The sequence below is a fragment of the Pavona decussata genome, unplaced genomic scaffold (assembly GCF_977016875.1).
Source record: "Pavona decussata unplaced genomic scaffold, jaPavDecu1.1 SCAFFOLD_67, whole genome shotgun sequence".
In the NCBI taxonomy this organism is placed as follows: Eukaryota; Metazoa; Cnidaria; class Anthozoa; order Scleractinia; family Agariciidae; genus Pavona; species Pavona decussata.
In genome coordinates this window covers 2,740,744-2,750,965 of record NW_028145486.1, presented here as the reverse complement: position 1 = coordinate 2,750,965, position 10,222 = coordinate 2,740,744, and the positions used below count along the sequence as shown (strand labels likewise).

Sequence of the window (10,222 nt, the reverse complement as noted above, 5' to 3'; positions counted from 1 at the left end):
AGACAACTAGGGGGGTCCAGGGGAATGCTCCCCCGAAAAAAAAAATTAAATTGAAGTCTTCTGAATTGGCTAGAAATGCATTAAAAGCTGATGTAAATTTTTAATTTTGTCAATTTTTCTTTTGAAGTAAGGAGTCACTGCTTCAGTCTTGCCCTAGTTACATTTGACCAACACAACGGGCTGATGCATGAGGCAGAAACTTTCGACTTGTTTATTAGCTTGTGAAAACCAGCAGCTTGTGAAGACCCACTTTTCGTAAATAATACGTGCTTTTTTGTTCGTTATGACAGCGGGACTGAATGATCCGGGATGACCGTAATTGTACATAATTCTCCGTTTCAAATATTTACGCGTAACGGCGATAAGTAGCTTTCATAAGTGAATGCCTTTGTGCAAAAACTCCCTCGACATACTCAGTGATGAAACTTTATCTTCGTGAAACACCGATCCCTGAAGAACGAATGAAAATACAAACAACAGCTGAAATTCCATTATTTCACGGTTAAAATCTAGTCGTCCGTTCAGCAGCAAAACTAACGACAAACTGTCTGAAATTGCCGGGATTTGTCGGAGAAAAACTTAATATACTTAATAATATGTAAGGTAAGTTGTTTCTGTAAGTGATGGATATGGTTAAGTAAAATACAATAACACATTTTTTAACCATCCAAAAAGTTGTGGGGGTAACGGCCCCAACCACTTCCCTTCCGCGGTCAAGTGTAAGTCCTCGAATAAAAAATAACTCACTGGGAAGTTTTTTTTAATTTAGGTTAAGGCTGATAGGTTAAGGCGATTAGGAGAGGGTGGCGATCATTTCATTTTTACTGGAACCTGAAAGATGCGACCGGTATAAGAAAAGAAATGATATGCTACCCGGCGATACGAGATTGTGGACAGATTCCAAAACTTAACATATTAGATAAGAAGTAAAGAAGAGGGTCGATTTTTTTTTAATCCATTTAAAAGATGAAAGAAGTAGATTTTGTTCGCACAAAAAGGCTTCTGCTTTTGTCGTGGCTCACAGGGCCCGCGGAGCAGGATTTTTTTTTTTTTTTGGGGGGGGGGGGGGTGGGAGGGGGGTAAGACGAACGCGTTAGGGCAAGACAACTAGGGGGGTCCAGGGGAATGCTCCCCCGAAAAAAAAAAATTAAATTGAAGTCTTCTGAATTGGCTAGAAATGCATTAAAAGCTGATGTAAATTTTTAATTTTGTCAATTTTTCTTTTGAAGTAAGGAGTCACTGCTTCAGTCTTGCCCTAGTTACATTTGACCAACACAACGGGCTGATGCATGAGGCAGAAACTTTCGACTTGTTTATTAGCTTGTGAAAACCAGCAGCTTGTGAAGACCCACTTTTCGTAAATAATACGTGCTTTTTTGTTCGTTATGACAGCGGGACTGAATGATCAAGGATGACCGTAATTGTACATAATCCTCTTTTTCAAATATTTACGCGTAACGGCGATAAGTAGCTTTCATAAGTGAATGCCTTTGTGCAAAAACTCCCTCGACATACTCAGTGATGAAACTTTATCTTCGTGAAACACCGATCCCTGAAGAACGAATGAAAATACAAACAACAGCTGAAATTCCATTATTTCACGGTTGAAATCTAGTCGTCCGTTCAGCAGCAAAACTAACGACAAACTGTCTGAAATTGCCGGGATTTGTCGGAGAAAAACTTAATATACTTAATAATATGTAAGGTAAGTTGTTTCTGTAAGTGATGGATATGGTTAAGTAAAATACAATAACACATTTTTTAACCATCCAAAAAGTTGTGGGGGTAACGGCCCCAACCACTTCCCTTCCGCGGTCAAGTGTAAGTCCTCGAATAAAAAATAACTCACTGGGAAGTTTTTTTTTAATTTAGGTTAAGGCTGATAGGTTAAGGCGATTAGGAGAGGGTGGCGATCATTTCATTTTTACTGGAACCTGAAAGATGCGACCGGTATAAGAAAAGAAACTGATTTTTTGAATTGCAATCTGATGCATACAGTCAACAGCAATTCAACGTTCAGTCTGTCATAGGAGCCCGGTCAACCTAACTTGTGTAGTAAGCACTTCCTTGGGGTTTTGTGCGTTTGCGCTAAAAAAAAAACAACGCATAAACCGCCGCCAACGGTCAACCGGGTTGGTTGGGCGTTTCGATGTGTTGAAATGAGAAGTTGAGCTCTGAGCCGGGTTACCGAGATCCCGGTTTTTGCGACCGAAATGTCAGTAACCTGGTTGGAAATATTTCCCATGTGAACACTCACCTCGGTTACCGGGACGGCTCCAGAATAGACTAAAATTAAGGCTAATGAGTAAATAAATTCAGAACCAAGAAACACGCGCTATCTATCCATGTTTTGGTCTGGGTTTGCTTCACAGTTTCCGGATAATTTCTGTGAACGTTCACAGGAAGAGAACACCAAAGCGAAGAATTGCCCCCGTTTCTATCTCGGTAACCGGGCTGAAATTTTCCACATGTACGGATCTAGAGAGATTAAATTCGTCAAACAAACCGGGCCAGCCCGGTTAAGGAGCTCATATGAAAAGACCCTGAATCATCGATGACTCATGATTTACCCAAAACTGAAATTAAAGGAGGGGGCGCTTACTTGAAGAGAGGGGCTCATTTAGGAGGGGAGTCTATTGGAAGGGGTTGATTGGAAGGAGCTTATTTGAGGGCTTACAGTTTACAGGTATATATTGATATTAAGGCCTGGAGCGTAGAATACCCGCAACCAAGAGCCCATGACTAGGAGCCTCTATTTGTATTAATTTCTTAAGTCAATGCTTTGCCGAGTAAATTTATTTTGAGAACTACTTTTCCCGAGAAAAAGTATGACGTACGTAATGCTGCCACTGCTCAAATTTCACCGCGGCCAATTATTTGGTTAGACATTTCACATCATATTCTTTTGTTTTCTTTTTTCCGGTAAACGGCCAGTCACTCCATTTCTGTTCTTTCAGTCTATGGCCTGCCGCCTAGTTTACACCCTTCAATTCCTTCCAAGTGTAACTAATTAAACTGAACTTTCTTTTACCATTTTCACTTTATTAATTATACTGAATCACACGAGCTTCTGTCTTTATTCCGTAACTTAATCAATTATTTTTAAAACAATTATATCCGGAAATAAAAGAAAACAAGAGAACAGGAGAATACTGGTATTCTGTAAACCTTCACAGAAACGAGAATCGATGTTATTTTATTTAGTACACACTGCGCATGTTAACTCTCGACCGTTGTAATAAGGTGGGCAGCCTGAGAAATGACTACAGTCTGGCTCCACAAAGTACAGCAATGCACCGTTGTGATTGCTGTGACTTCCTGGAACTGATTCTGGCTCCTGATCAACACAAATATAATTACGTGATATTGTATGTCCGTGATGTTCAGTCATCAAGTACCCATGATACTCTTCGGTCCATCCATGAGGACAGTCATTCCTTGCAGGGATCATCAACTGGGTGCCACGTGACCTGACATAGCACACGACACAAGGTGCATCATGTTCGAGGACATTTCTGTTGAAAGGATTGAAGAATCTCTCTTCATACTCGGTACCATAGATCCGTCCTCCCCTGTCAAAATTGTTTGTGTATTTTCCATATTTGGGTTGATTTGGCAGACAGATGTATTCCCCTCCGCCTCCTTTGTGACTGTAATAACCGCCTGCTATGAACCCTGGGTAGAACATCAGTAGAACATACTATTAGAGACATTAAACTATTTATCCCTGCACTTTTAAAGTAATCTCTGTAGCTTAAATGTTCTTATTATGTAGTTCTCCCTTCAAACAATACAACTATCTAATATTTCAAAAACACCGGGCCGAATGGAAACTAAGAAAAACTTTCGCGTCCAAGGCTACATTGTAGTTGTAAAAAAGCGGACGCGTCCCCCTATTTAACACTGAAATTTGCAACAGTGATCCATTTCGCTATAATGTTAGCTCTCTCTCTCTCTGGTAATGGCATTGATTCCAAACACCGACTAGACAACTGATTGATCTTATATGCAAGCGTTAAACACATCGTTAAGAATGTTCTGAAATTTTGTTTGTAAGCCCCTTGCGAGGAGCCCGCCCTTACGGTCATAACTCCTTCGCACATTTTCCCAGGAGAGTTTGGATGACGGCGAGAGGATCCAAGGTCCTTTTTTTCGTGACTTGAATTGCTTACCAGAGTACAAAACGTGCGCATCTCCACTGCAGTTTGTGCGCCCCCAGCGGATGTACTTCACTCCAGACAGCCCCTGTCCTTCTCGTCCCTCTTTTCCTTTCGGTCCCAGAGGTCCTCTAGCACCTGCCCTTCCATTTTGGCCGGGATTACCTGAATTAAGCATTAATAAAATGTTTGGGTTCCTGCAGACACTGTTGGTATTGTTGTTCTTATTTTATTTCCTGTATTCTGAAATGAGTCTAATGTTATACCATAATGTTTGGAGCAAGTTACTCTTTGGGAGTGGCCCAGTGCCTTACTGTTTCAAAGGGTTTGATCTGAGACAGGATTAAAATTCTTTCAACTTAATATGCTTATTTTTCTTGGTGTTTGGGACGTAAATATAGAGTAACAAAGAGAAGAAAATGGAAATTATTCATCAGTTTGGTCGAGGATGTAGAACGTGAACAACAAATAGCCCTGCCGTGACTGTGAACAAGAATCAAACATCGAAACTCAAGTTCATTGCAAGTGGGCGGCACATCCCAACAAAATTATTTGCAAGAGATCACGATTAAGCCAGTCATGTCATCTCATTTCACTTGTTACCAATACCTATAAAATTTCAAACAATCTCATGTCATGAGTACTGTAAATCCTCGAATAAGCGCTTGGGCACTTATTTCAAATTTTGGATTTTTCCCTTTCAGAGTAGTTTTTGAACTGATAACTGTAATTTTCAGAGGACATCTTTGCCTTTCTTCAGTATTCCCTGGAACTTTAAAAGTTATGGAGTTGAAGAACAGAGATGGAGTGCTTACATGGGGTTCAACTGTATCAAATTTAATTCTCCAAAAGGAGACGCCACAAATACCTGGCTGTTGGCGAGTCTTCATGATAGAGGGAGCCCATTATTAAAAGCCTTGTCGTTCAGTTCTCGTGGGCTTCTTCGCCACCTTTATTTTACCATTATTACCCTTTCCATTTCATTTATAGTGGCAAACTAAACTTGAACTTGAACGCTTATTTGAGAAGGAGGAGAAGGGGGCGCCTATTCGAGGCTGTACGGTAATACAACTTAATCAGCAACCGTTTTTGTTGTTACCTTTAGGTCCTGGGAGACCGTCACGCCCGTCACGGCCTAGTGAGAGCAATAGAGAAACAGGTTGGCAACGCAAGGAATTGAATTAAGATCGATATGAGGGGCTTTGGACAGTATGACATCCAAAACGCAGGGATCGGGGGTTCTAAATTGAACTACAGTCAAATGTCCTTATGCGACCACCTTTAGACAGCGACCACTTTTCCAAAACAGCAATTTTTTCCCCAAGTTTTCCTGTCAAACCATTGTAGTAAAATCTCTCGAAAGCAGCCGCTTCTTTATCGCTTCTGGAGTGTCAGCTGTATGGGGACGTTTTGGACCTCGGGACTGGGTATTCGGGATTTGGTCTTAATTCGGAAATGGGATTTGCATGGGCCGCTGTTAGGAAAGTACCCAATCACTACACGGAACAGCTGTAGGGATTTCCTGGCCATAATATACTGATGATGATGATAATGTTTTCGAAAGCGCCTTTTCCTGTTGATTCAATGGCGCTTTACGGAAGTTTCAGGGAAAAGCCTACACTTAAAAATGAACGCTAAAATTACAAATATAGAACAAGATTAAATTAAAAAGGGAGAGATATTTAAAAACAAACATTAACAAACTAAAAAGCTAACTTAAGAACGTATCTTTAAAGAACCCGAGGTTTAGGTTACGTCAAGCAATAAGGTATTTATTTGCCAAAATATTCAAAGAAAGAGCTTCTTGCTCCTCTTATCTTTGTTTGGTTCAGGGACACCACCTGATATAAAAAATTTAACATTGCTCGAAAGAATCTTAGTGGTTAAGGCACAAGATTGCAATTTCGTCCACACCTTCTAGTAGGGTTCAGATAAGTTACTGTATGAAATTTACCACTAACCCGGTGTTCCTGTTGTTCCTGGCATTCCTGTAGCTCCTGGTATTCCTCTAGCTCCCGTTATTCCTGCTGTTCCTGGTCTCCCGGGCGGTCCCGGGGGACCTGCAGGACCCACGGGACCTGCAGGACCATCCCTGCCATCCCTTCCATTACGTCCTGCATACAATGAAGTAATTGCTGTTTTGTTGATAACGCCTGTTTTCTATTTCATCACTTAATGATTGCTGCCTACCAAATCTGAGCGATCATATAGAAACACACGAGCAGGGTTATCAGTCATTAATTGACGTGATCGAAATATATACACTCCATTGAAAAAAACGCGGTCAGGTAAAAGGGATAAATCATGAACGATAAGACTCAATAGCTTTCCGGGAGCCTTTAATTTTGACCTGTAAGCCTATTTGGTGTTCTTCTTGTTTGAAAATATAAGCACGTGTGGTTTTTAGGGCGTAACATTTACATAAAACACGACATCTACGCATGCTTATTAGATCGCCCCATAATTCCATCACGTTGCACGGTTAACGATCCACACTTTTCAAAGGACAGCGTTTTCTTAATCTTAGTTATGAATACTATACTATCGAAAACTGGATCATTGGTCAGGATAACGCAACTCCAGAGTTCTGATTGGTTAAGCGGCCATGGGATATCAGCCATTATTAGTAGTATGCTCCACTACAAGAACACTTAATTGCCTTTGCTTAAAAAGAATACATTGACATAAAATATATCTTTCGTTAAAGGGGATGCGTTCCTTTTTCGATGATATAAATAATATTGCAAGGTTTCCAACAAACCTTGGCATGATTCTTTATAGCGTAAATCGTCCCTTGGTGAGGATTTGTTATCCTTGACAGCCCTAAAGATGTAAAAAAAATTCAGTGAAAAAAAAGACTCATTACTTTTCTTTTAGAACTGATTCCAAGGAGAATTGACAGAACATGCTTAAACATATATGGTTGTTCTTCTTACCTTGCTTATAGTGAATGAAGAAACCGTTAAAAATTAAAAAGAACCAACGTAGGTATTGCTTTTTTATGTCCTTTGAAACTGAGTGTGTATGTAAGTAGAAGGGAAGGGAATTCGGCTTTAAAAAATGCGAGCCATTGTCCAAAAAGCTATTTAAATATCTTTGGACACAATAACTTAGCAGCTTTTTTTTACTTGAACAGACGAACCCGTCTCTCACCACTTAGCCACCAAGCCGCCATACACTCTTTTTCATAAGAATCTTTTTATAAGAACCTTGAGCCTGAGATTAACTAAAATTTAAGAACATATACTAAGAACATTACCCTGGCTGAGAGTCAGTTACAAAACATTTTGTTTTGACCATATGTTTTAAAGTGAACAGTATAAAAACGGATAAAATGTCACATATACACCGCACATTGCAGCACGTATTGCTTTTTGATAGGTGTCTTAGTCACGTCCGCATTGATTTATTGAAATACTTCAACAGCTAACTTAAGAACAAAATTAGACGTTCTTATAAAAAAGGGTGTAACAGACCCAAAAAATTACGATCATACTGAAAGCCTTATGAAATGTCTAGTGGGTGAAAAGGAAAAGAATTGGTTGTGTCATCCTGTTCTTACTCATGTCCTCCCAACTTACTCCCTGCAGTAAGTCGTTCAGCAAATCAGCGAAGCCGGGACAGTTTCAAGGATGTGACAATATATACAGTTTAATTGAGGATCGATCAAAACAGAAAAGACATCCAAGCTATTTGAACAAAGCGCGCAAAACAAAAACAGAAACGCTAAGTTGTCTAAGCCTTGTGAGCACATCATCTCATGACGTTCTGTCTCCGCTATTAAGTTTTCTTGCGGCTCTTTCCCTACATTAAAAATCATCCAGTGTTAATATTGGTGATTCTGTGAAAGAAACAGTTTAGTTTGAGGGTGATTCAACTGAGGCTGTTTGGCAAATGCTTTCCTCTGACGCCGCGAAAACTGGAAGTTTTATGTTTGAACTTTGGTGCTCTGACGAGCAAGGTGTTAATTTTTATGTCTGAAGGAAAACTTACCTTATTTCTAGAACTTTCACTCGTTTATCCAGGTTCTGGAGGCTTACAGTTGCGGCTCTCTTTGACCGTCGAACAGGCAAACTTCCAGTGTCTAGCCTATTCTTTTCTCCGGCCTTGTTGTGAGGAGAACTTGTGGCAAGCTTCTCAACGGTCAGTTCAATGGCGTTCACCTTTTCATCCATCGTGGCCAAGTTTTGTTTCATTTCCAAATGATTCAAAACTAAGAAAGCTATGCAAGACAAAAGGAAAATAACCACTGCTGGATAAAACAAGCGGCGGAAAAGCTCTACAAGACGGCGTTTTATCGTTTGTCCCTTTTTCTCTGGATCCATGATAAAAGCATGAAGTCGGAATGTAGCCTTCACAGATTTGTCGAGGCGTAGGTGTCTCATGCAGCAGATCACGAAAATCGTAAATGATAGCTGTGTTGATTGATTAGAATTACGGTATCAGTCACTTCTAGGTTTTCAGGATCGGGTAGCATGAACCGTCTTAAGAGAAGTGCGAATTTGCTGCAGCTATTCAATGCGTTGAAATAAATAAATAAATGAATAAATAAATAAACCATTATTCATGAGATAAAATTGCATATCAGATGATACAATCATATGTGAAAAAAGGAAAGAATATGGGTACAGAAGAAAACGTTCTGTGTTGATATTTGGTCTTATGCTGGGTTCATTTCTAAGACACGCAGATGTTTCTTTATACCTTGGAAGTAAGCTATGTAATTTGTCGAAAAAGACGGCGGCCACTTTTTCCTAAAAGCTAAAAAATATTAAAAGTAACTGACGTGTAGCGTCTCTTAGGTCATTTAACAAAAAAAAAACCTTGCACGATCATGGTAAGGTCAGAACCAGGTGCATAAACTGATACAATATTTGGGAAAGCACAATCGCATTGAAAAGGTGATCTATTTCAAAGGATTTTCTCCAGCAATATATTGGAACACTATGGCTGAAGGCAATCTCGTACCCTGAGCCCTCTTTCCTTTTGTTCAGCACCAAGAACGTCAGTCATGCGCAAAAGGGAAGAGCTCTGGGGTCGAGAATGGGTTCAATCTTAAATCTTAAATCTTTAATTAGTATAATTGCCATTAGCAAAGCTAATCCGGCAATGGAGCGGCCAGCGGACGCACAATAGATTAATACATGCAGTACATACAAAGAACTAGATTACATTATTGATTCATAAAGTAATTCAGAAGCTTGGAAGTGTGTTGGATACTCCACTGATAAATTCCGAGTAAGAGCCAGACTTGATGACGTCACGTAAAGGCGGTTTACTGAGGATCGGGGACTCATAGAAAGCAAAGGAAAATCCTTCTGAAGGCAGCGAACGACTGCAGAGATCTGCCACTCATCTGTGCTTCACGTAAACCTCCACCCCCGGCAGGAGGGTAATCTCACATATAAGCTATTTAGGAATGTGCCGCTGAAGAGTATAGTTTTCAAGCAGTTTAGTCTGGGATAGGCTATGGAAATCGGAGAGCTTTGGTCTGGAATAGGGTATCATTTTTCAGAAAACTGATTAATTGCTTGAACAATTTATTAGAGACTAAATTTCCCGGAAATTGACATTTGAAAAAAAGTGTTTTAGTTGTTGTTGGCTGGATTGGGATAGCGACGGAGTTTTTGGTCTATAGTCTAGTATAAGGTTACAAAATGCAGCTGAACTTGATCTGGTTTAGGGTAAGGGTTTTAGAGTCCTAACGGCACACCCCCACCCAAAAGCCTTTATAGCAAGTCCCCGGGATGCAATCGGCCCGGTCACTTTTCTTTTTCGTTCTGCCCTCGAGGAAGGTTTGTATTGCAAACCGAAATATCGGGAAAAATTTGTTTTTTTTTTTTAAACAAATATATTTCAGTTATTCTAGCCTTTGTTGTTTATTCTATCAAGCTCGTCACCTCCGCCTTTGGAATCAGTCTGCCGTCAGTATTTTGTCTTTGAAATAATTTGCTGATCCAGGTCTACAAGCGATCCGGCACCCCACTCATCGGTTTGTCGCTGTGGAATTGCAGATTTTATTGCAGTTGTTCAAAGCCCGATAGCTAATCCTGAGTGAACGTGAA

The 10,222-nt window shown here is 40.1% G+C and overlaps 2 protein-coding genes across 2 annotated transcripts in view; both read right to left on the bottom strand.

Moving 5' to 3' along the window:
- LOC146478068 (uncharacterized) overlaps positions 1-10,222 on the bottom strand; it is a 66,634-nt gene that overhangs the window by 27,523 nt on the left and 28,889 nt on the right. The window lies entirely within an intron of this gene.
- Positions 2,632-8,564, bottom strand: LOC146478071 (uncharacterized). Its single transcript, XM_085112776.1, has 6 exons — positions 8,151-8,564; positions 6,919-6,980; positions 6,119-6,271; positions 5,257-5,292; positions 4,173-4,322; positions 2,632-3,675 (listed from the first exon to the last, which is right to left on the bottom strand). Exons 1-6 carry the CDS (start codon positions 8,540-8,542, stop codon positions 3,197-3,199), a joined length of 1,272 nt encoding a protein of 423 aa, XP_084968902.1. The 5' UTR covers positions 8,543-8,564; the 3' UTR covers positions 2,632-3,196.

What these genes read in the sequence shown, in the direction of transcription:
- LOC146478071 (XM_085112776.1), bottom strand. Translation starts at nt 8,542, where the DNA reads ATGAGACACCTACGCCTCGACAAATCTGTGAAGGCTACATTCCGACTT. An exon ending in AGGAACAACAGGAACACCGG is followed by an intron (nt 5,293 to 6,118) that starts GTTAGTGGTAAA and finishes TGCTCTCACTAG; the next exon opens with GCCGTGACGGGCGTGACGGT. An exon ending in CGGTCTCCCAGGACCTAAAG is followed by an intron (nt 4,323 to 5,256) that starts GTAACAACAAAA and finishes TGCTTAATTCAG; the next exon opens with GTAATCCCGGCCAAAATGGA.